This window comes from Hyperolius riggenbachi, chromosome 9 (assembly GCF_040937935.1).
Source record: "Hyperolius riggenbachi isolate aHypRig1 chromosome 9, aHypRig1.pri, whole genome shotgun sequence".
NCBI classification, from domain to species: Eukaryota; Metazoa; Chordata; class Amphibia; order Anura; family Hyperoliidae; genus Hyperolius; species Hyperolius riggenbachi.
In genome coordinates this window covers 112,647,991-112,673,851 of record NC_090654.1, presented here as the reverse complement: position 1 = coordinate 112,673,851, position 25,861 = coordinate 112,647,991, and the positions used below count along the sequence as shown (strand labels likewise).

General features: G+C 46.3%; 1 protein-coding gene across 1 annotated transcript in view; it reads left to right on the top strand.

Moving 5' to 3' along the window:
* LOC137532624 (uncharacterized) overlaps positions 1-25,861 on the top strand; it is a 40,483-nt gene that overhangs the window by 5,507 nt on the left and 9,115 nt on the right. The window contains exon 2 of the mRNA XM_068253354.1: positions 15,692-15,829. Within this exon, the coding sequence (XP_068109455.1) occupies positions 15,692-15,829 (138 nt within the window). The remainder of the gene's footprint in view (positions 1-15,691; positions 15,830-25,861) is intronic.

The window sequence follows — 25,861 nt, the reverse complement described above, 5'->3', positions numbered from 1 at the left end:
TATAGGTATCCAGCTATTGGTGCCCAGTAAAGGTAGCCAGATATAGGTGCCCCCAGTATAGGTAGCCAGGTATAGGTGTCCCCAGTATAGGGAGCCAGGTATGGGTGCTCCCAGTATAGGTAGCCAGGTATGGGTGCCCCCAGTATAGGTATCCAGCTATTGGTGCCCCCGGTATAGGTATCCAGGGATAGGTGCTCCCAGTGTTGGTAGCCAGGTGTAGGTGCCCCCAGTATAGGTAGCCTGGTATATATGCCCCCAGTATAGGTAGCCAGGCATAGGAGCCCCCAGTATAGGTAGCCAACTATAGATGGCCCCAGTATAAGTAGCCAGGTATGGGTGTCCCCAGTATAGGTAGCCAGGTATAGGTGCCCCCAGTATAGGTAGCTAGCTATAGGTGTTCCAAGTATAGGTAGCCTGGTATAGGTTCCCCCTAGGGGGCTCTGTTACTATGAGATGGAAAGCAGGAACAAGAAGTAAGTAATACATGCGGTGCTAGATCCTGGCAATGTGAGTATCTCTGATTACCTGCTTAGCCACGCTATGCGTAATGCCCCAATGGAGCACATGGGTAGGACAAGTGGCCCCCAGGGCCCTCAAGGGACCGCTGCAACCGTGGCCCCTATGCCACTACCTGCAAGGAAGACCTGGGAGGGGTGAGTCAGCTAGGTCTCGGGAGCCCTGCGCCATTGCCCAGTTTGCACCTATGGAGCCACCGACCCTGAAGTCCACAGTGTATGTATGCAATTTTATGGTGCAACTTATCTGCTGTAACAGGACATTTTGACTATATACTGATTCATCTTGAGCAGTATATATTAGCAGCCATGAAATTCTAGTGAGCAACTGTGCCCTTGACAGAGAAGGTTCCACTTGTTCCCTTTGTTATCCATTTTAATTTCATCAGTCTTGATCTTGCAAACAAATTGCCCACATTTCTTGACTTCTGATTTCTGAACTTAAAATGGATAACAAAGGGGCCAGGTAGAAATTTCTCTGTCAAGAGCACAGTTTCCCATTAGAATTTCATGTCTGCTAATATATACTGCTCAAGATGTCAGTATATAGTCAAAATGCCCTGTTGCAGCAGATTAGCCGCACCATAAAGTTGCGTTCACATGCACAATTACTCGAGCAACAGTTAAGGACTGAGTGCTGTGCAGGTGCCTTGCGCTGCTATATCAGAGCAATAAGTCTGTTTCTGTAGGAATGAGTGGAGGAGTGATGCACGGTACACGGCAGAGCATCATCTTGCAGGAGGGGTTAGGAGGGAAACATTGGACTCAGCCACTGATTGACACTAAAAATCTGGAATAAACACCCTCTTCAGATCTCATCAGTCACCTGTACTAATGCTAGATTCTCTGCTGAGATGGCTCTAGCATGTGTACAAGGCTTAATAAGTAGTGTCTAGTTTTTTCATTTTTGGTTATAGTGTTATATGATTGAATGAAATGTTTTTATATGTTGCCTAATTAAGTGTAGTGCTGTTTCTGGGCTATGTATTGGGACCTGTCCACCGCTCCCTCCCCCCCCCCCCCCCCTGTTCTCCTCTGTACCCCCTCCTTCTTACCTAATGACCCCCAGCAGCCTCTTCAGAGTCACAAGAGTCGGGTCTCACTGCGCACGTGCTAGCCTAGCATGTGCGTGCCCCTCATTCACTATTATGTCATGCGCATGCGCAGTCCAAGTTTGATAAAGTCGCACAACATAAGGAAAGTCGAGGTGCTGCACCATAAACAACATGTAAAAATCCAGAAGGTCCGCACACTCCTTAAATTGCAGGTTATTTATGAAAGAGTGTGTGGACCTTATGGATTTATGCACATGCACAGAGCGCTCCCGGATGTGGTCGCGTGCTGACGGACGCACGCAAGCCGGGCTAACGCCTGCGCAGTGAGACCCATCTCCGGCGACCATACACGCCTGCTCCCCCTGTTTCTCCTAATAGGTTTGGCTCTGGTATCCTTTAAGAACTTCTAGGAACAAAATCTTGTTTTAATTTCCTTTAAAAAAAAGTGCCAGTAGAGGGGTGCAATCCCAACGAGAACTTTAATTACCACCAGCCATAGCTGCTCCCTATGGACAGAGCTTTCATTATTACCTGCAATCCTGGATTAGTTACGTTATCTCTCCATACATGCTAAGGAAAGGTCAATGCTATCACCAATATAATATATATATATTGACACACTTTGTTGCAAGAATTGTTTGTTAAACTTTGTTGTGATCTTTATTCACCTGAATGTTTTTTTGTTAAAGGGGAACTGAAGAGAGAGGTATATGGAGGCTGCCATGTTTATTTCCTTTTAAGCAATACCAGTTGTCTGGCAGCCCTGCTGATCCTTTGCCTCTAATACTATTAGCCATAGCCCCTGAACAAGCATGCAGCAGATCAGGTGTTTCAGACTTTAAAGTCAGATCTGACAAGACTAGCTGCATGCTTGTTTCTGGTGTTATTCAGATACTGCTGCAGCCAAATAGACCAGCAGGGCTGCTAGGCAACTAGTATTGATTAAAAGGAAATAAATATGGCAGCCGCTGTATACCTCTTCAGTTCCCCTTTAATGATATACTGTATGGAGCCCATGTTGGGTACCCATTATCGTACATTATTTCTCTCTGAAAACTTGGCCTTAGGGCCTAATAAAATAATTTTGGAACTAAAAAAAAAAGCACCTGAAAGGATTAATAGATTTACTTTCATTTTGCTCTGGAGGCTTATTAATGACTTTGCTGATGATGCAGTGAATTTTAACATTGTTATTTGAACACTATTTGCAGCAGACAAGACTGAAACAAGCATAGCAGAGAACAGCTGTGTGCATGTATTACTGATTCTAAGTAGAAGCTAACTCATTTTCAGCACTGAGGCTGCTTACACACAGGGACGTTACAGGCGCACGTTAGTGCAGCCTGTAACGCTCCCCCAACGCACAGCAATGTAACACAAGTGGGCTGTTCACACTGCCCACGTTGCGTTACATGTAACGCTGCACGTTCTCCTGAAGGTGTAGCATGCTACGGCGTTACAGCGGCTTAAGCCGCGTTAGACTGTTTGCACATGCTCAGTCAGGTTGGGGAGGAGCGGAGAGTGGCCAGGCACATGGCTAATTAATATTCACTGCACGTTGTGACGTGCAGTGTTTACTTCCTGGTGCGGCCGCTCTGTGCGGCGATTGGCCGGCGGGACCATGTGATGCCTCATGCGTCCAAGAGTACGCATCACGGCATAACGGACGCCAGAGTGAGCTGCACAACGTGGCTCACTCCGACGTCCACATCGAAGAGCACCAGGCCTTGCATTAGGTGCACGTTGTGCGACCTTAACATAGCACCTAACGCAACGTCTTGGTGTGCAAGTAGCCTGAAGAGCTTTTTATATAAAATATATATAACATACCCATGCAATGGCAGCTCACTGATCTGAGGGAGTTTTTAAACAGATGATATTACTTTGGGAGAAAAGCTAATAGGATTACTATATGGGATGTGGAGATCAGATAGCAGGAAACATGTTTCTATTGTGTGCTATTCCAGACTGTAATTTCGCTTTAGTTTAATTTTGGTTTTTAAAGACTACGTTGGAAGCCATGCTGGTGTTCTCCAAGTGCAAAATTTGGTCTTGGTTGTCAACTAACAACTTGCTCTAGATCCTCTCTGTTATGCACTTTGGGGTGCTTCATGCATGTCTTATTCATGCTTAACCTATGCCCAAATCCTCCGAAATAAAGCAAACCTGTGAAAACATTATACAGGTTGCTGTCCAATGATTGGTTGACATCCATCCTGGCCACAAATGGGAAAACAGATAGCAGTAAGAGCTGTTTCAAACCTGTGTTAAAAAACGGTCCGTTTGCGGATTGGAACAGAATGGATACTGTACAAACGGAACGGATGCAAACGAATCTAGTGTTAACCTATGGATCCATTCACATCCATCCATTCAAACGGATCCATTCCGCACAATCCGCTGAATGGACCGCAAGTTTACTGCAGCACCAATATTTTGAGCCCAGGGAAACGGAAATGAAAGCTGAAGCGCTGCATTGGGGGCAATGAGAGAACGGAACGTTTCTTCGTACTAGTGAAGGGCAAAATACACTGAGGGTGAAGGTCTGGGGGGATATGGGGACGTTCCACTGGGGGACATGTGGGGATGCTCCACTGGGGGTGGGGATCTTGGGGAATGTGGGGATGCTCCACTGGGGGTGGGGTCTGGGGGGGGAGGTGGCAATGCTCCACTGTGGGTGGGGGCCTGGGTGGGATGTGGGGATGAAGTGCACCTGAGCGGGCAGGTGAGGGAGGGAGGGTTTCTTACCCAGGCTTAATTAAGTCTTCTTCCCTTTCAATTTTGTCCCACATGGCGTCATGTGACTACCATGCTTCCTCCTTCTGGGTTGAAGGAGGAAGCGTGGTAGTCATGTAACTCAATGTGGTATGCAAGAGGAAGAGACAGAAGCCTTGGTAAGAAACCCTTCTTCCCTCACCCGCTGCCTCAGCAGACTGGTGATCCGATCTGTTTTCATGGATCTGTTTGCCAGTGTGGACGAAGCCTTATGTATCCAGTGAAGCAGAAACCAGATCCGTTTAACCCACTGGTGTAACAATAGGGGAAGCAGCCCCTGCCCCCGAGGGGCCTGCTCATGGCCGTTTTGGGGGGGGGGGGGCAGGAGGGGTCGGAGCATGAGGGGAAAGATTTGCACATCAGCGGGGAGGGGGGGCAGTTCCCCCCCCCTCTCCCTCACCTCGAGCTCTCCCCACCTGCATCTAAGTGGCAGCAGCGGCGGCAGCAGCAGCTATAACTACCTCCATGCACCACGGAGGTCGTCAATCTGCAAGGGCTGCTCCGATCTGCAAGGGCTTCACATTACTTCCTGTTAAAACAGGAAGTAATGTGAAGCCCTTGCAGATCGGAGAAGCCCTTGCAGATCGGAGACCTCCGGTGGTGAATGGAGGTATTTATAGCTACCGCCGCCGCTGCTGCCACTTAGATAGATGCAGAAGAGGGATCGCAGAGGGGAGAGCCCGAGGTGAGGGGGGGGGGGGGGGGACTGTCCCCCCTTCCCGCTGATGTGCAAAGCTTTCCCCTCATGCTGCGACCCCTCCTGCTCCCCCTAAATGGCCATGAGCGGGCCCAGGGGGGCTCAAATTCTTGCAGGGGGACACAGGGACTTCTAGTTACGCCCCTGGTTTTACCAGATCTGTTTGGCTAAAAATGGCAGTGTGAAACGTCCCTAAAGGGCCCAATTCAATTAACTAGTCTCCTGAGTTTTGTATCTTATATAAAAAATACCTTTTTAGCACCTACCAATTGAAACGATATCAAAGTAACTTTCAGTATTTTCTTGCTTCCTGGGGACTTGAAATGTATTTTACTGATAAGGTGGGAAGACATCTCCAGTAAGAAATCTCAAGAGAAAGGTTGAATATATTCTTGCTTGGTTTAAAGGACAACTGTAGTGAGAGGGATATGGAGGCTGTCATATTTATTTCCTTTTAAGCAATACTAGTTGCCTGGCTGTCCTGCTGATCCTCTGCCTCTGCTTTTAGCCATAGACCCTGAACATGCATGCAGCAGATCAGGTGTTTCTGACATTATTGTCAGATCTGATAAGATTAGCTGCACACTTGTTTCTGGTGTTGTTTAGACTCTACGGCAGCCAAATAGACCAGCAAGGCTGCTGGGTAACTGGTATTGATTAAAAGGAAATAACTATGGCAGCCTCCATATACCTCTCACTTCAGTTGTCCTTTAAAAGGCAATTAATTGACATATGAAAATATCACCCAGGAGAAAACTCAGGTGAATTGCATATGGGCCCGTCAATAAAATGCTTTTTAAAGGGGTTCTGTGGATAGCAAAAAACAAAAACAGACACTTACCTGGGGCTTCTATCTGTAGCTGTCATGCCCCGCGCCGTCCTCCTACGATCCTCCATTTCCTGCCGCTGGCACTGATCAATTATTTGTCCAACAAGACAAATAGTGCACGCTCCCGCTCGCGTCTCCGGGAGCTTACTACGCAGGCACAGTACATAATGTTCTTGTACTGCGCCTGCGCAGTAAGCTCCCAGAGACGCAAGCAGGAATGAGCACGCTAAAGAACTACGGTATTCTTGCTAAACAACTATTCAGACTGGGACCGGCGGCGGGGAACGGAGGATCGGAGGAGGACAGTGCGGGACATGACAGCTGCAGGGGGCCGATAGAAGCCCCAGGCAAGTGTCTGTTTTTGTTTCTTTTTACTATCATATTTTAGTACCAACAAGCAAGAAAATACTCAAAATAATTTTGCTGGAACTTTTTTAACTACTTTTTGGTACTTTTTCAATTACAAAGTGATGAAAAGTTATTTTAAAAAGAAGTAAGAGGAAGAGAGAGAGAGAGAGACAAATATAGATATGAAAAGAAAGAAAGATATAAGATAAAGGGAAGAGACACAGAAAGAAATCTAGAAAAGAGAAAAAGAAAGAGGAGATCAAAAGAAATAGGGCCATATGCAATTCACTTTTTGTCCTTAGTTTTCTCCTAGGAGATATTTTCAGCTGTGTGGTATCAGCTATGGTATTAGTGTTGAGGAGGTGTAAAAAACACCAAAGATGATTGCTGGGAAGTCCATGAAGAGAAAATGTGGCAGCCAGGCACAAAAATGCGTGCATGAGCTTGGGGGTTGCTATACTGTACAGTATATGACAGCAGTTTGGGGGTGAATAGGCAGTAAATACAGAGTGAACCTTACATGACAAAAGGGAAGGTATAGGTGTAATCAAGCTGAGTGCTAGTTCATACTCGGCGGTTGGAGCGCTACTAGCCCGCAATCGCTATTTGAAGCCCAAATCTTGCGATACTGCATGACTTGCGTTTGTGATTCACATTCAATAGAACGAGAATCACAGGCAATGGCCCCCAAAATGCTGCATGTGGCGCTTTTGCGATTGATCGAAATCGCAAACGCTGCAGTGTGATTGTATCCATAGGGATACATTAGTAGCAGCGCATTGCTGATCGCTGGCGATCAGCAAAGCACAGAAGAAACGCTGAGTGTGAACCAGCCCTAAAAGAACAGTTCTCAGAAAGGAAGTAGAAAAGTTTTGGTAGAGTTAACATGTGGGCGGGAACCATACACAATAAACTGCAGCATAAACTGATCTCATAACTCCTTCATAAAGAATAGTTGATAAAGCACTTTTGTGCATAAGCAGGACATTGCCTGCAGGAAGGGCTGAGTAATTAGTAAGTTCATATGGGCAGGGCCATCCCTCTGCTTATTTTTCTTTGCATAATCCACCACAACAATATGAATTTGCAATGAAAGATAATGATGATGATGATAGTAATACATCATTATAAACTAAATAATAGAGATAATAGAAAATGGGGTTGATTCATTAAGCTGCGCAAGATAATCATCTCCAGAGCATGCTATGCTGCCATAGCGTGCGCTGCTAAAATACGCTATACTCCAATAGCTTAACGAGCGCTCTATTAAACTTAACAAGCGCTCCACTGAACCCTGCCTGAGCTTCGGCGGGTCATGTGGCTTCAAAGGACGAGATTCCTTCACTTTGATTGGCTCAATAGGCTGCCTGTCAAGTGACACACAGTCTATTGGGCCAATCAAAGTGCAGGAATCTCATCCTCTGAAGCCACTGGATCCGGTTCAGTGGAACGTTAAGTTTAATGGAGCGCTCATTAAACTATTGGAACATAGCGTAATTTTGCAGTGCACGCTATGGCAGCATAGCGTGCGCTGGAGATTATTACCTCGCGCTGCTGTCATTAAGCTTCACTGCTGTAGTAGCGCAGCTTAATGAATCAACCCCAATGTGTGTTCTGGAAGATGTCTCATTTCTCTTACCGAGCCCCTTCTTCAGTTCTAAGAAGTGAAGGGGACACCTGGGCACTTATAAGCATAGGCAATCCATCTACTCCAAGCAACCGACTTGCTAACTGACACTCCTTATGCAGATGTGAGTTGTTTAAAGCAATGTGCACACTTTCAATAACTGTCACCCATAGCATTTGGGATCCATAGGTCAACAGTTTCATGCACAAGCACATGCAGATGATTCCTTCAGCTACAGCCGCGTGACACGTACTGTTGCTATGGGGAGGAGAGAAGGAGCAATTTCCGGTGAAGGGGTAATGCAATGTGTTCAGTCATTGCTGTAGATTAAAGATCTGGCATGATGGATCTTTAAACAACCTCAGAGACACCTATACACACATTAGAGTTTCTGCCAGGAAAACCAAGTTAAACCTAAGGTTTAAGTGCCTGGTTGAAGATGTGTATTGAAGCCAAAAGTCTAGGTATGGATAATAAAACAGCATTGTAGGATGATGATGAAACACATCTGGAGTATCACTCCAGATGTTCACAGTGCTCAGTGCTTCAAAAACATATGCCCCACTAAGTAGGGTGACGTACCCCCTTGGGAAAGACCTAACACTAATCTAGCGATAAAAACATAATATTCCTCGTGCTGCTAGTCATACAAATGGTATACACATTTCATAAAACATAACAGACAGATAAGTGACAGCGCTCAAGGATGCATCCGATGTGCAAGCCTACAGATGCAATGCAAAGCCCCTCCGGAACTAAATACATGCCTTGAATGCAAAACAGATGCAAATTATGTGCTAATTCTAATCTAAAAATGTTGAAAGTGAATTTGAAGCAGTGAATGCAGCTGGCCACTAGTATACTTACATTGAACTTGCACAGCGGGAAACATGGCAGCGCTTTCAAACAAAACTTATGCCTGAATGATTTATCTGCATTGATGTGCGGACCCCAACAACTGGACTACATCACACACCCAGCACTCACTACAGGCAAAAGGGGGGTGAACTTATACCTGAATGATTTACCTGCATTGATGTGTAGAGCCCCACTGGACTGCATTACACACCCAGCACTCACTACAGGCAAAGGGGGGTGTTAGATTAGAATTAGCACATAATTTGCATCTGTTTTGCATTCAAGGCATGTATTTAGTTCCGGAGGGGCTTTGCATTGCCTCTGTAGGCTTGCAGTTCGGATGCACCCCTTGAGCGCTGTCACTTATCTGTCTGTTTTGTTTTATGAAATGTGTAGACCATTTGTATGACTAGCAGCACGAGGAATATTATGTTTTTATTGCTAGATCAGTTTTAGGTCTTCCCCGAGGGGGTACGTCACCGCCGTGGGGAATATTAGGGAAAATTAGGTAATAATTTGTGCACATATCATATTATCACTGCTAACAAGCTAACAGCCCCCTTTGCCTGTAGTGAGTGCTGGGTGTGTAATGCAGTCCAGCGGGGCTCTGCACATCAATGCAGATAAATCATTCAGGTATAAGTTCACCCCCCTTTTGCCTGTAGTGAGTGCTGGGAAATCATTCAGGTGTAAGTTTTGTTTGAAAGCGCTGCCATGTTTCCTGCTGTGCAAGCTAGCTGTAACTAACTTAAATTATTCATAGTGGCAAAGCATTGTTGGATATACTGCAATGTAACTTCTTGTCCAGAGTTTATCACTCAATCAATAGACATGCTGGTGCCTGTTTGAGTTGTTAACTACTAATTTACATACAGGACCTGTTCTTGAGTAATAAACTAGACTTTAACATAAAGTCATTGTCTTGAGAGCTACTGGGAAACAGTAGGTGTGGCAAGGTGGAGGTGGGAGTGAATGCATATTGTGCTTTATATCTACCACCCTCAACAACGTTGCACATATATGACACAAGAAGTTATCTGCATGTTAAGGCATGCACAGATCTGTGTCAAATACAGAAACAATGCCAGGTAGCATATACAAAAACAAGGTGCACACCCTTCTATGGACAATTGTATTTTCAAAAGAAATCCTGGGCTTACTGTGACACCAATAATTTAGCTTTTATTGTGTAAAATCAAATACTTTTTTTTCACATTAAACTTAAACATAGGACAATACATCACCACTTGTTAAAAAAATACTCTTGCTGGCTGTTACAATTGACCATAGTGCATCAAAAGAGGATTTTGCCTGATGCATGTTTCGCTACACCAATGCTGCTTCCTCAGAGGCTCAATGGGAATTATATTACTTAAGAAAACATTCAGCCAAAAAGTACAATTCATCACATTCTGACTTAAAGAGAACCCGAGGTTGGTTTAAAGAATGTTATCTGCATACAGAGGCTGGATCTGCCTATACAGCCCAGCCTCTGTTGCTATCCCAAACCCCACTAAGGTCCCCCTGCACTCTGCAATCCCTCATAAATTACAGCCGTGCTGTGAGGCTGTGTTTACATCTGTAGTGTCAGTCTCAGCTGCTCCCCCGCCTCCTGCATAGCTCCGGTCCCTGCCCCCGTCTCTTCCCTCCAATCAGCAGGGAGCCAAAATAGCACCCCTATGCGGCCATATGACCGTCAGGACCCGTCAGGCTGGGGAACGCGGCGGCACCCCTATGCGGCCATATGGCGGCATAGGGGTGCTATTTTGGCTGGGAACACGTAGAATCAGCCGCGTTCCCCAGCCTGACGGGTCCTGACGGTGAAACCGGAAGTGGCCGCCGGCGGGACCCGGAGCATCAGAGCGACTCGTCGTGGGCACCGATCATCTGCAGGGGGCTGAGGTAAGCCCCAGGTGAGTAAAACGCAATTTATTTTTTTCACTTAAGTGCCTCTTTAAGAACAGCAGGTTAGAAGTAAAAATGCATCCTACCCTTTCAGGATCAAACAATTAATAAATCCAGTCTACCCATCTCTCTACTATGCAGCATATCTATCCTATGAAGAGATGAAAGTGGAGGAGAGTCAGGAACCCCCCCTTACCCATAAGCTGAATACATCTAAAATGGACAGGTGTGGAAGACACAGCAGCAGAAGATAGGAGACATCACGCTGTCACCCAAATGATCACGATCAATTCTTTTCGGAAAAATAATGCTAACATCTGTACTTACCTTACAGGTCCATAAAGTCATAGGGTCACTGCTGTGAAATGGTCCACATAGCAGGATGGAATATGCAGTAGCTATCCCTAAGGAAGCATCCTTCCTTACTATAGACTAGACTTATAGCCATAGATTGATAGGCTGTCTAAGAAACCTGGTTCCACATACTTTTCACCATTTGAGTTATTGGGGCTCTGATGGAGAGAATAAAGTTAGCAGGGACTTGCTAGATGGAACTCAGAAGAGGTTTGGTAATTTTTGGAATCTAGCATTTGTACAGCTACCCCAATACATTGCCAAAACATCCAGTGTATGATCATCTTGGGCAAGTGCATTGTTGCTCTCTTTATCCTGCCTACCATAATCCATTGTGCATGGCATCGTCATCCTGCCTCCCATCTCCATAGAGACAGACAGCACGCATCACTCTGAGCAATGCCTCTGTGTGAAGCTAATTTTACACAGTGTCAGGATGAACCTTGGTACACACATTTAGACACCAGGGGAAAAGGAGATCTGCGCCAATGAAATGCTGTATCTGGTACATTTATTGTTAGTATGCAAATAACTATTTAAGTAAAAAAATATATATACATTAGAGATGAAAAAAATATTAACTGAATATTGCATTCACACAAAAGGAGACCCCCAGTTATCTCCTGTAGGGAAATGCTATCTCTGTCACTCATTTTCCTTTTCTAGCCCCTTGCTGTAGTCACAGCTCTCCTCATACCGGGGGGCTGTAGGGCTGTATCTGTATTCGTCAGACAATTATTGCCTATTGATGTTACTGAGGCAACCTGTTCAATGATCGGGTATTGTGTCAGTGCATGTACAAAGAAAGTGCATGTGGTTCTCTTGCACTGGTATCCCAAAAATTGGATTCTTTGGTGTGGGCCCTTCCACCTTGTGTAACCTTCTGATGTTGTAATTAAGGCATCTGAATTACACATATTTGTGTTTGCAAAACAATCTATGTATCTCCTTTTATTGTCCAGTGTATATAAGCTGACAGTTATTACATCTTGTCAGCAGACGCAGCATACAGGAACTGAGTCTGAAGAAGTCTTATTTGCCGAAAGCTTACTCTTTTTCTTGTAAGTTAATAAATGGTCATCCTGATTCAAAACGTATTGCTCTCTCTGTAGAGCATCATGCAAAATCTTGACACATTGGTTGCAGCCTTTTGGGCTTGGTGTATGTCCATTGTTTGAAGATCTCTGCCCTGAATCGCAGTCTAGCATGCTTTATGCTAGCAATACACAATGAGTTTTTTCAGCAGATTTACTGGCCAATCGCTTTTCCGATCAATTTTCCGATCTTTTTTCTGATAGATTTCTATTCACTTATATGACGAAATCGATCAGAAAAACGATAGAAATCAGATCGGACCCGTCGGAAATTATCTATCGAGCCATCTATCTACCGAAAAAACTCATGGTGTATTCCCAGCATTGTCCTTGTTCCATCTTAAATCTTCCTAACAGATTATAAGTATTCTGTAAAGGTGGCCATACATCAGGTGACTAGGAGGGCCAATCGAACATCTGATTTGGTTATTAGGATCGGAATCGCATGAAAATCTGTGCTGCTAAGTGCATGCCTGACCAGCAATGCAACCAAATTCAGGCAAAAATTGGTCGCATTAATCGGTCAGACATGCTGCAAGATGTAGGGCTGACTTGCTCGATCATGTGCGTGACAGTAATGGCGAGTGATATCGGGACGAGCAACAAATGTGACGAAAACACACACCCCCGCGCTGTCCCCCCTATTGTAAAATGTCCGTCGCCCGCCAGCATATAGCTGACAAAGCATTCTACTGCTATGCCAGTAGGAAAATGAAAGTACCGTACAATCAGAATTAACCATTTCACCCCCAAGTGTTTTTACTGTAGCAGACCAGAGCAATTTCCACCTGTCAGCGCTCCTCCCTTTCATTCGCCAATAACTTTATCTGTACTTGTCACAACAAAAAGATATATACCTTGTTTTTTTTCCACCACCAATTAGACTTTATTTGGGTGGTACATTATGCAAATAGTTATTTTATTCTGAATGCATTTTAGCAAGAATAAGAAAAAAAAATGGGAAAAATTAATTATTTCTCAGTTTTCAGCCAATATAGTTTTAAAATAAAAAGTGCTACTATGAATAAAACCCACATTTTTTATTTGCCCATTTGTCCCGGCTATTAAAACGTTTAAATTATATCCCTAGTACAATGTATGGTGACAAAATATTATTTGGAAATAAAGGTGCATTTTTTTTTCAGTTTTGCGTCCGTCACTAATCACAAGCCCATATATGCAAATATAACAGTAATATACCCTCATGCCTCATGCCATAAGAGTCCCTAACATAACTACAGTGGGATGCGAAAGTTTGGGCAACGTTGTTAATCGTCATGATTTTCCTGTATAAATCGTTGGTTGTTATGATAAAAAAGTAAGTTAAATATATTTGGGCACCACAAATAAAGAAATGAAATCAATATTTAGTAGATCCTCCTTTTGTAGAAATTACAGCCTCTAAACCCTTCCTGTAGGTTCCAATGTGAGTCTGGATTCTGGTTGAAGGTACTTTGGGCCATTCCTCTTTACAAAACATCTCTAATTCATTAAGGTTTGATGGCTACCGAGTATGGACAGCTCTCTTTAACTCACACCACAGATTTTCAATTATATTCAGGTCTGGGTACTGATATCGCCATTCCAGAACATTGTACTTGTTCCTCTGCATGAATGCCTTAGTGGATTTTGAGCAGTGTTTAGTGTGTTGTTTTTCCTCCATGCATAACGCCCTTGTCATGCTCAAATAACTCAATTTTAGTTTCAGCAGTCCACAGCACCTTATTCCAAAATGAAGCTGGCTTGTCCAAATGTGCTTTAGCATACCCCAAGCAGCTCTGTTTGTGCTGAGGGCGGAGAAAAGGCTTCCTCTGCATACAGCATCCCCTTGTGTAAAGTGCGCCAAATGATTGAACAATGCACTGTGACTTCATCTGCAGCAAGATGATGTTGTAGGTCTTTGGTGCTGGTCTGTGGGTTGACTCTGGCTGTTCTCACCATTCATCGCTTCTGTTTATCGAAGATTTTTCTTGGTCTGCCACTTTGAGCCTTAACTTGAACTGAGCCTGTGGTTTTCCATTTCCCCAATATGTTCTTTACTGTGGAAAAAGACAGCTGAAATCTCTGAGACAGCTTTCTGCATCCTTCCCCTAAACCATGATGGTGAACAATCTTTGTCTTCAGGTCACTTGAGAGTTGTTTTGAAACCCCCATGTTGCTACTCTTCAGAGAAATTTAAAAGAGGAGGGGAAACTTACAATTGACTGTAACATCCGTAAAGTTGACGGCTGCTGGCATACAGGATGCCTCCGCAGCCGCCTTGCCTTGTCACTCAGGGGCTTTGCCCGTGCCTCTGGCGTCTAGTACGTCGAGGATGGGTCTGTCTTTTACACATAGAGCTGCTGTATGGCGCGCGCGGAGACAGGACCTTTATGCAGGGAGGAGGCGTGTCAGCTGACCAGCTGGTCGGCTGACGTCAGAGGTGACTCACGGCGCTCCGGATTGGCTGATTGGAGTGGGCGTGGCCGTGGGGTCTCCTCTGCTTCAAAAGCCTTCGCTGTTCACTCGCAACTTGTCTGCTGTTGCGAATACTTATGTGCTAGCGCTCAGACCTTAGATAGTATCCGGTGTGCTTTGATCTGGGAGGAAACCAGGGATTTCACACAAGACTAGGATATTATTATACTGTATATTGATATATTGTGTATGACTCTTGCTACCATCTGACTCTGCTCCTTGATCGTTTCTGTACTTCTGCCTATCTGACTCTGATGCTGAACCCTGCCTGATACCTTACCATTCTCTTGCCTGTCGATTCTGTACTGTGCCTGCTCGCTCCTTGCTGACCTTTGCCTGCCTGACCTCTCTACTCACCAGTGAGCCCTTGTCACTGGTGAGGTGCTCTTCCTGACAGTACCCACCAGCTCCTCTGGTGTGGTAAAGCCAAACTGTCAGTTTGTGTACGGTTAGTTCTCGCCAGCTCCTCTGGTGAGGTAAAGTCTAACTAATCAGTTACTGTGTTCTTATCATACCCACCAGCTCCGCTGGTGGGGATTTGCTACTCAGTCTGTTACTGTTGCACCAAGCATTACATATACTGTTGGTCATTTGCTATACTTGTATTACTGGTGATACTGCAGATCACCACATAATCAGGTATAACGTCTGTATTATTGGTGATTCTGCACATCACAAATAGTCAGACATCTGTGTGCTACACCAATCGTTACATTGACCCCCTTAAATACTCTTTCTTATAATTGTATTCACCTGTATATGTGTGTGTGTGTGTGTGGGGGGGGGGGGGGGGTTCAGGGCTTTACCCAATCACGGCTCTGTGTGTTCTGACGGTAAGCATGGCGGGGGGGAGGGGGGGCGGGATCGCGAACGGCAGCGGCAGCAGGGAGTACATTTTAAATTATCCTGTGCTCTGTTAGCAGGGACCAGCAGGAAGTTTTAAAAAGTGACTTGGGCGTGTGATAGTTAAATTACATAATGGAATATGTGGCCATGTTTGCAATATTCATTAAAAATCCAACGTATCCATTCTTTAGAAGAATAATGTTCTTACAATTCTTTTTTTATTCTTTTTTTTACAATATTGTTCTTATGTGAGCACACACAGATTTGTTTTTGTCTGTAATCGCAATATGTAACTAGCTTTATCTAATTAGAATATAATAAATGTTATCAGGTAACTGTCCTATACCCCTCTCTGATGCACGATGCGTTTCTGGACGGGAAAATGCTTGTGAAAGCCATGAAGAATGTGGATGGAATGAAATGTGTTGTTCTAATGGATGTGAAAAATTCTGCATGAAAATTCCCGAAGGTAAGTGCTTATTAACAGCTGCTCTTGCTTACTTTTTAAAACCTAAGTTCAAAGACAATTTTCTAGACTTCAACCTCTAGGGCCAATGCCAGTGCATGTGATGTGTTGGCCCTAAGGCACCCTTTCTCAACCTTTGTACCCTGGAGGAGCCCTGAAAATAACTTTTGGATCTCAAGGAACCCCTGCAAACAATGTTTTGATCTCAAGGAACCCCTGCATTTATTTTGCAGGTGGCATGGTCTTTAACCACTTCTGTACCAGGGGGTGGTTTTGCTGATCGGTGCTGCGGGGGCTCTCCAGCCCGCAGCACCGATCAGATAGCAGCCAGGGCGATCAGACTTCCCCCCTTTTTCCCCACTAGGGGGATGTCCTGCTGGGGGGGTCTGATCGCCGCCGGCTACTTGCGCTTGCGGGGGGAGGCTCTTCAAAGCCCCCCTCTGCAGCGCTTCCTGGCCTCCTTCCCCTTCCCTCCCTCTCCCTCCCCCTGTGAGCGGCGCAGGACGGAATTCCGTCCTGCGCCTGATAGGATAGGCTTCTGCCTATCAGATGCCGGAGATCCCCGGCCAATCAGAGGCCGGGGATCGCCGATCTCCGTCACGGCGCTGCTGCGCAGCAGCGCCGTATATATGTAAACACCGGGAAAGATCTTCCCCGTGTGTTTACATTTACCCTGCGAGCCGCGATCGGCGGCTCGCAGGGTGTTCACGGAGTCACCCTCCGTGAACTGACATGGAACGGCCGCTTATACGAGCGGCCGTTTCCATGGAATCCACTTCAGGATTCAGGGGCGTACTTAAGCGTACGCAGAATCCTAAAGTGGTTAAAAGTAGGTGAGGCTGTTTATTTCACTTCTACCTAATACAGTGCCACTCATTTAGTACAATTTAGTGCTTATTTTTAACATACTTCCTATGATAATGTGCTCTATTATACTCATCCCACAATTGGGGAAAATGCCAAGGAACCCCTGCAGAGTACTCAAGGAACCCTGGTTGAGAAAGCCTGCCCTAAGGTGTAACATCAATCACTGCAAGGGTACTCTAGAGGTGGCCATATGATTTAATTTTTTTATTGTTATTTTTTATTTTGTTCAATTAGATTATTTTATCAAACCTACCATACACCATTCAATTTTGAACCACTCAGCACCAGTTGAAGTAGGGAAGTTGGGCATGGCTTTGACCACAATCTTAAGTGCGGCTATAACGGGGCAAACTCCGTAACAAACTCCATGTAGCGGTGACAATAGGACCAGCAATGCAATACATGGTTGTCAAGTTCCATGATTTAAAAAAGGGGGTGTTAAATGAAGTGAGACAGTGGCACATGGAGTTTGGCCAGACCCGGATTTAGCTCACAGGAGTCTATAGGCACAGATGTCCGGGCACCTTAGACTTCGCCCTCCATGAATCTACAGACCCCCACTAAACTGCATCGAAAAGCGTGATGGCTGTCCTAGCTATCAGTTCTCCCTTACTTCCCTTGCCTGTTAGATAGCTACAGGTGCCCCTTGGTATAAGGTAGCCTGAAGTACCATCGATATTAAGTAGCTAGAGGTGCTCCCATGTAGCTAGAGGAACCTCAATATTAAGAAACCAGAGGTGCACCAGACTGAAGGAAGATCTCGTCAGTGGAATGCCAAGAGCAGGGTGGTTAACCTTCTCAGTTACACTCATATCTGGAATCTGCATGGGGAAGGAGGGAGGGAGGCACTCGGGGAGGGGAGTGAGCCGCCTTTCCATCATCAGGTGCCAGTGGGCACATGTCTACTGTGTCTTATGGCAAATCCGGCCCTCGGTTTGGCTACTATGGTTGCCCAGAGTTTGGCTACTATGTATGTGAAACCCACAACCTCTAACTGTAGTGTTGGGGGGGGGGTCTAGTGTTAGGTGTAGGTAGGGGGTAGGTTAGGAGTAGGAAGGGAGGTGAGGTTATTGTGAGAGGTAGGTTAGGTGAAGAAAAAGTAGAACATTAATAAAATTAATGACATTCTATCGGCATTATCTGGTGCCCAATAGTAGAATATCAGTAACATTACTGATAGTCCACTAGCGGCATTATCTGCCACCCAAATTTGCGGGCACCTTCTTTGAGTGTACTGACACCAGTGCTCTTCCCCTTTCCTAAAGGGACTAACCTGTTAAGTAACTCAAAGGAGCCTATTCACACATCTAGATTGCTGCCCAAGCCTTGCCTTTAGTAACAGTCTTTTCACCTCTAGGGCACAGAGAAGGATACTATTTTCATGCCAAACCATAGTGGGGAGAGCGAGGAATGGAGCTCCTAGTGATGGCAGTGGGGTATAGGAGACATTGATCGGGGCAAGCATGAAGGAGCCAGCATTCCTTATTCAATGCCCGTGTATCATGCTACACCGTAAATGCAATTTTTAATTTTACAAAGTTAAAAAAAAGCATTTTATGCTAATGGAAGCAGTTTTATTTTGGTGGTGACCAGCCATACAGAGATATCAAAAGTTGAAGAGATTGCCACTGAAGGTGAGGGTTGGCCTACAACCCAAATGCTGTGAACCAGATGACCAGTGAGTCCCTTTATGAAGAGAGAAGAGCACTGGTCCGGTGTGCTCAGAGTATAGCGACGGGAGGTGTGAAAGTTGCGGTAGACTGTGCCTATCATCATAACCTGACCCAGACTCCTCTGAAAAAGAGACTGTATTTGAGAGCAATTTCATTTTTTCTGGCCAAAATTCAGGGCCGGTTCTAGACCTTTTGATGCCTGAGGCAAACTTGTGAGGATGCGCCCCCGATTTAGAATGATCACACAGCATCTGACAATTTACAATTGCTTCATTTAATGTTCTCACATGACATGCTGCAGCTTAACACAATAGCACACTGGCTAGCTGTGAGTCTGTGATAAACTACTCGCCCTCAGCCACTCCATTACTCCTCAGGGCTCGTCTCCATATGCGCACTTTCAGCTGCCCATATGGAAACGTGATCGCAGGGACATCAGAGAGTACATAGACTGCACTCTCTGATGTTTCCGCTCATGCACCGCAATTCACAGCTGAAACGCAGCGCATGGTTGCCTGCATTTCGGGGCGATTCGGCCTGCGATCCCATTCAGTATAATTAATAGGATTGCAAGCTCAACCCCTCCAGGAGTGAAGCGCAACGCAGAGCCACGCTGAGGTCACAGCTCTGCATTGCTTAACCTATTTTGGTTCCTGGACGTAGTTTCTACGTCCAGGAACCATGCGCGCTCCCGCGGCCGATCGTGCACGCGCACTCCCGGCCGCGGATTCGGTAGCCAAGGAATCAATGCATCGGGCTATGGAGCCCGATCACTGATTCCTCTCCCCTGCTGAAAAAGCGACAGCTTCTCTCGGAAGCTGCGCCTTTTCTGGCCGTTCCCTTCCCGATGTGTCACTCTAAGCGCGTGCTACGCTTAGAGTGACGTCATGTAAACAAACTCATGGCCGCCATCTTGTGGCCAAAAAGTAATACTACACCTGAAAAAAAAAAAAAAAGAATTAACACACATTTACATTATAAATCTATTGTTTACCTCCCACCCTCCCAAAGGTACCCAAATAAAATGTTTACTATAAAAAAAAAATCCATTACAATAAAAAAAAAAAAAAATGTAAATATTTACCTAAGGGTCTAAACTTTTTAAATATCAATGTAAAGATGAAATATTTCTATATTTTTTTAATTTTAAACTTGTAAATAGTGATAGATGCAAAATGGAAAAAATGCACCTTTATTTCCAAATAAAATATTGTCGCCATACATTGTGATAGGGACATAATTTTAACGGTGTAATAACCGGGACATATGGGCAAATACAATACGTGAGTTTTAATTATGGAGGCATGTATTATTTTAAAACTATAATGGCTGAAAACTGAGAAATAATGAATTTTTCCATTTTTTTCTTATTCTTCCTGTTTAAATGCATTTACAGTAAAGTGGCTCTTAGCAAAATGTACCCCCCAAAGAAAGCCTAATTGGTGGCGGAAAAAACAAGATATAGATCAGTGCATTGTGATAAGTAGTGATAAAGTTATAGGCTAATGAATGGGAGGTGAACATTTCTCACGTGAAAACGACGGAACCTGAATGGGTTAAAGTGGAAAGGAGCTCTTAATCTACCCATACACTGCGTTGATTTCCCGCTGATATACAGCAGATTCAATCACTGTGACTGAAGCTGCTGTGAAATCGATAATGCAAATGTTGACCGATCGATCTCCATTGAAATTGATAGATTCCGTCGATCTGTCCCGGCGGAAGATTTTGCTTAATCGCGGGCAGGTTGGGAGCGTGTCGTAAGCGGTGATCGACCGACGCAGCATAGCGGCAGTGATACATTACCTGTCCGCTGGTGCGAGTCCCTGTCCGTGATGACACTTTCTCCAGCTGGTCTGTTATCTCAATACTTCCTGTCTCCTCCTGTGACAAGCCAAAGTTTAAACAGTAGAACGCCCTCTTCTGTTTGTACTTCCGCTCGTCACAGGAGGAGACAGGAAGTAATGAGGAGACAGGCTAGCCGGAGAAAGTGTCAGCACGGACAGGGACTTGCGCCAGCGGACAGGTAATGTATCACTGCTAGCCAGGGAAGCACACGGGGGGCACGAAGCAGGCGGCAGACGGCAGCTCCACAGGCTGAGAATCGATTTCAAGCTAAAATCGATTAAAAATCTGTGTGCAGTAATGGGCAGCCAATAGATCCCTCTGTGATGCGATTCGTTAAGAGAGGGATCTATCTGTTGGTCGATCTAGTGGCAACCGACCAGTGTATGGCTGCCTTTAGTTAGGATAACAGTGCCACCTCCTCCTTTCTGTTGTGCTAGTTAAATGAAACACTGCTGCTCTCCTGCCTCCCCCCTCCTCACTCACTGTCAGACTCCTCACACAGCACAACAAGCTGCTTTTCCCCAATGATGACCTTTTCACTTAGCTCTCCTCTCGCTTTTTCCTCCTACTCTGACTACATGCTGTAAGTGTAAACACAGTACAAATATGCTGCCCCTGCAACCTCTGTGCCTGATGCAAATGTTTCACTTTGCCTTATGAGAGAACCGGCCCTGCTAAAATTACACAAATATTTGCAGCTTAGAAATGGCTGAATCAAATGTAGCAGCTGCTGCATTTGATTGCTCTTATTCCAAGCTGTGAAATATTGCATAATATTAGCATTAACTCAGAATAGTTAACATCGTAATAAATGAATCATGCCTAATGCACTTCCAACCAGGAAAATATGTTTTGACCAAACCAAAACAGTTTCTGAAGTGTAATAAAAACCCTTTATGAAAACACAAGTCAAGCCACCTTTTGGTTTCCCTCCAGGGATGGCTCCAGGAATTTTTAAGTGAGGGTGCTATCCAGGTGCAGGGTACACTAGAGGTTGTGAGCTCCTCTGAGGACAGTCAGTGACATGGCACTGGCATGACATGGACTATGCCAAAAATCTAGTGTGTGTACAGCAGCCTCCAATGCTACCTGATGTCTTGGCCAGCAGTCAGCTTGGCGGATCATCGATGTGGCCATGCGCCAACTGAGGTCATTGTTCTCCCCACTCACTTTGACTGATGGGTGACATCACTTCTGCCCTCCTCCCCCAGCATGGAAACAGAACACATTGCTAGCCTGCAGATATTCAATGAGCCTAAGCGCCCATTCACACTAGAGCGTTTTGCCGGCGATTTCGTCAAAATGCTCAAGCGCTAGCGCTTTTTAAGCGCTAGTGCAATAATACCCTATAGGCCCGTTCTCACGTGGGTGATTTGCGTTAATCGCCAATGATTAACGCATATCGCCAAAAGCAAACTTGTAGCCTGCACCATTATCAGGCAATTTCCCGGCGATCGCGTTTAGTGCTATAGAAGCGCTAATCGGGATCGCGGAAAAATCGCTGCAGTGTCCAGTGATTTTTCTCTTGTTAATTGCGGAAAAATCACTCTCGCAAAATGCTTTTAAGTGTGAATGGGGCCTGATAGTCAGGAAAAAACACAAGAGCGAACACCTCCATTCCAAACATTAACCTGCCTGGCGTTCTATTAAGATCGCCAGGCAGGCTGCGGGAGGGTTTTTTTTTAATAAAAAAAAAACTATTTCATGCAGCCAACTGAAAGTTGGCTGCATGAAAGCCCACTAGAGGGCGCTCCGGAGGCGTTCTTCCGATCGCCTCCGGCGCCCAGAATAAACAAGGAAGGCCGCAATGAGCGGCCTTCCTTGTTTTGCTTACATCGTCGCCATAGCGACGAGCGGAGTGACGTCATCGACGTCAGCCGACGTCCTGACGTCAGCCGCCTCCGATCCAGCCCTTAGCGCTGGCCGGAACTTTTTGTTCCGGCTACGCTGGGCTCAGGCGGCTGGGGGGACCCTCTTTCGCCGCTGCTCGCGGCGGATCGCCGCAGAGCGGCGGCGATCAGGCAGCACACGCGGCTGGCAAAGTGCCGGCTGCGTGTGCTGCTTTTTATTTGAGCCAAATCGGCCCAGCAGGGCCTGAGCGGTAGGCTCCGGCGGTACTGGACGAGCTGAGCTCGTCCAGACCGCCCAGCAGGTTAAGTTCATTGTATACCTGATAAGTAGGAGTGTTAGCCCACAAAACACGTCGTGGAGAGTTTAGGGCCTGTTTCCACTAGAAGCGGTGCGATGCGGCTACATAGCCACATTGCACCGTGGGTGTCCTAAACCCAATGCACGGCAATGGAACAGTTTCCATTCCGTGCATTGTGTGTGGAGTGTTGCAGGCAAGGCCGCATCCGCCCACCGTCCCCTCCATATACTCAGGGCCGGCCCGCTCATGAGGCGGGGTGAAACTTTTGCCTCAGGCGGCAAAGTTCTAGGGGCAACATCCGCCGTCCGTGGGTGCGGGGGGGCCAGCCGCCGAGCTGGAGGGGTAGCTGGCAGGACGGGGGTATTGGGCCTAGCGGTGGGGAGGGGGGTCGGAACCCCCCTCCCTCGCCTGGGTCCCCCGATCTGCGCTCCCCTCCTGCTTTAAATGTAGAGTAAGCAGCCGACAGACATTAAGAGGCACGGGCGGGGGATCACTCACCTCTTCCTCGGTCCAGCGTGCGCTCCACTGACGTCACGTCCCAGGCGAGGGAGGGGGGGGTCCGACCCCCCCTGCCCACCGCTAGGCCCAATACCCCCGTCCTGCCATCTACCCCTCCAGCTCGGCGGCGGCCCCCCACGGGGGGGGGGGGGCGCAATTTTTTCAAAATTTGCCTCAGGCGGCAAAAAGTCTAGGGCCGGCCCTGCATATACTTCCGCATTGGGAGACGCGGACACCAGCGGAAGTGATGTCTATTGTTTTGAATGATTTAATATTTGTGTTGCATCCTCTTACCTTCTCTTACCTAGTTATAAAAATGTAACATATCTTGGAAGGAAGGTCTAATGAAATGTTATATTAACCCTCCTGGCGGTAACCCCTCGGGGTAAGCCGCGCAGGAGGATTTCTCAGGCCCCGCTGGGCTGATTTGCATAATTTTTTTTGCTACACGCAGCTAGCACTTTGCTAGCTGCGTGTGCACACCGAGCACTGCCGCTCTGCGCCGATTCGCCGCTACCCGCTGTGCCGCCCCCCCCCCCAGACCCCGTGCGCTGCCTGGCCATCCAGTGCCAGGCAGCGCTAAGGGGTGGATCGGGGCTCCGCCATGGCGACGGGGGTAGCCCTCCAGGAAATCCCATTCTTTGAACAGGATTTCCTGATCGCAGATCGCCGGAGGCGATCGAAGCGGGCGGGGGGATGCCGCTGCACAGCGGCTATCATGTAGCGAGCCCTAGGCTGGCTACATGATTTAGAAACAATAAATAAATAAAAAACTGCTGCGCTGCCCCCTGGCGGTTTTTAATAGACCGCCAGGAGGGTTGATGGTACATAGTGCCCCATCATGCATGGCTTTCCATAATAAGTTAGATGGTATACGCCATTTTCGTTGCACTGTAAGTTTCCCTTACTGATGGAGCTATCCCTTTACTCTTAGGCAAGTATTGTATTATTCCATAGGAGAATGGAGTATCTCCCATTACATATTTTACAAATACTGAAAAATAGTGATGGCACAAACTGGTCGTAGACAAACAGTTAATGGCAAGCAACAGCGAATGTTCGCAAAGTTTGTGTTTACCCCATGATAAAGTATGGGAGAATTGCAAACTTTATGCAACATTCGCTGTTGCTCACCGGGAACTGTTTGCCTATGAACAGTTCTTGCCATCACTATTGAAACGCCAACTAAATCTCTGCCACTCATATGCTGCTGGATCTAGTAATCAGTAGTCCAACAAAGTGACACAGGCTTTACCTGCAGAGGTCACTCATTGGCTGGATATGCAGAGTAAGTACCCTCAAAAGGTGCCCACCAATGATACAATCTTGGTTGTACAATCTTATCACTTTTATGTAATATGAGGGTCTGCCTAATACAGCCATTCATAATATATTGGATTTGGTATGATTGTACAATTAGACTGTAGCATTAATGGACACCTTTAGTTTCAGTAGCAACTTGGAAGTCAGGACTGCCGGCACTTATGCTCCTACCTGTGCCACTGCTGGCAGTCCAAACGCGTCCGAGAGAATTCACCGCTGGGAGACTCGGGTGCAGAATACAGCCGGTATGGCTTATCCTGCGGCTGCACAAGTTCCCGGCGGCGTTAAATACTATTCCCCCCTCTAGGTCCACGTGGATAGTGGGGAATTATGTAATTTGGCTTCCAGCTATTGCTGGAAGGTGAATTACAGTGTTTTAAAAGTACCTTCAGCTCCGTCTTCTGATGGCGTCGAATTTACTGACTGTGCGCCGCTATAGCCGTAATTCCTATTACGGTCTATGGTGGCGCCAGCTGTGCCCACTGCCCAAGTCTACTGCGCTGCATTTGCAGTGTTCGGTCAAAACACCCATGCTTTGTTAGTGATTGTCTATGGTGAACCTAGATCCCTAGAAGCAGCACTGGAAACATACGTGCCTGCCTTCTGCAGTTAACCTACCTGGCATTCTGATTCCCGTGGCCCTGGGAACGTTTTTTGCACATTTTTTTTTTATCATGTAGCTAGCCTAGCACTAGCTACATGATTCCCCCCTCCCTGCGGCATCCCTCCCACCCCTCCGATCGCCACCGGCGCAAAGACCCGTCCGGAAATTCCGTTCTGAACGGGATTTCCTTGAGGGCTTCCCCGTCGCCTTGGCGACGAACGTCGTGACGTCATCAACGTCATCAGGAGTCCCGATCCACCCCTCAGCGCTGCCTGGCACTGATTGGCCAGGCAGCGCACGGGGTCTCGGGGGGGGGGGGGGGGGGGCCTGTATCGCGGCAGGATACTGGCGGATCGGCGGCGAGCGGCGGCGATCAAGTAGGACACGCAGCAAGCAAAGTGCTTGCTGCGTGTTTGAAATAAAAATTATTCAAATCGGCCCAGCAGGGCCTGAGCGGTGACCTCCGGCGTCTCTGGACGAGCCTAGCTCGTCCAGAACGCCAGGGAGGTTAAACCAACCATGAAAAGTCTTCTCCAAATGAAAAGTGCATCCACTGTTTGTGAAACTCCCAGCCAATCAGGGCTCTTGCAGACTTTTACCTGCTTTAAAATGATGCCCTCTCAACCCAGCTACAAGTGCAACCCTAGAATCCACCAAGATCTCCTTAAAAATCTGGAACAGACTGAATTTTAAATATACTGTAAACTTTATCCCAAATGTTGTATTTTATCCGCCCTTTTTGGAAACCTAGATTTCACCCAAGGATTGAAGCGCAGCATGTTTTCACGATGGGTCTCCTTTTAACATTACTAGAGTTCTCAAAGGTGCAACTATATCATTTTCTAATTTACGATATTCCTAATATTCCATTCTGTGAATTCTCCAACTACACGTTCATTTATAGGTTCATTCAGGATAATGCTTTCCCATATAGTAAAGAGAATCTGTATCCAAAAAAATTCATGAAAATAAACATATCACCTTGTTGGGGGACATCTCCTTGTCCCCTCTGTGTTATTTTCGCCACTCCCCCCCGCTGTTCTGCCCATAAAAAACACTTTTATAAAATGTTT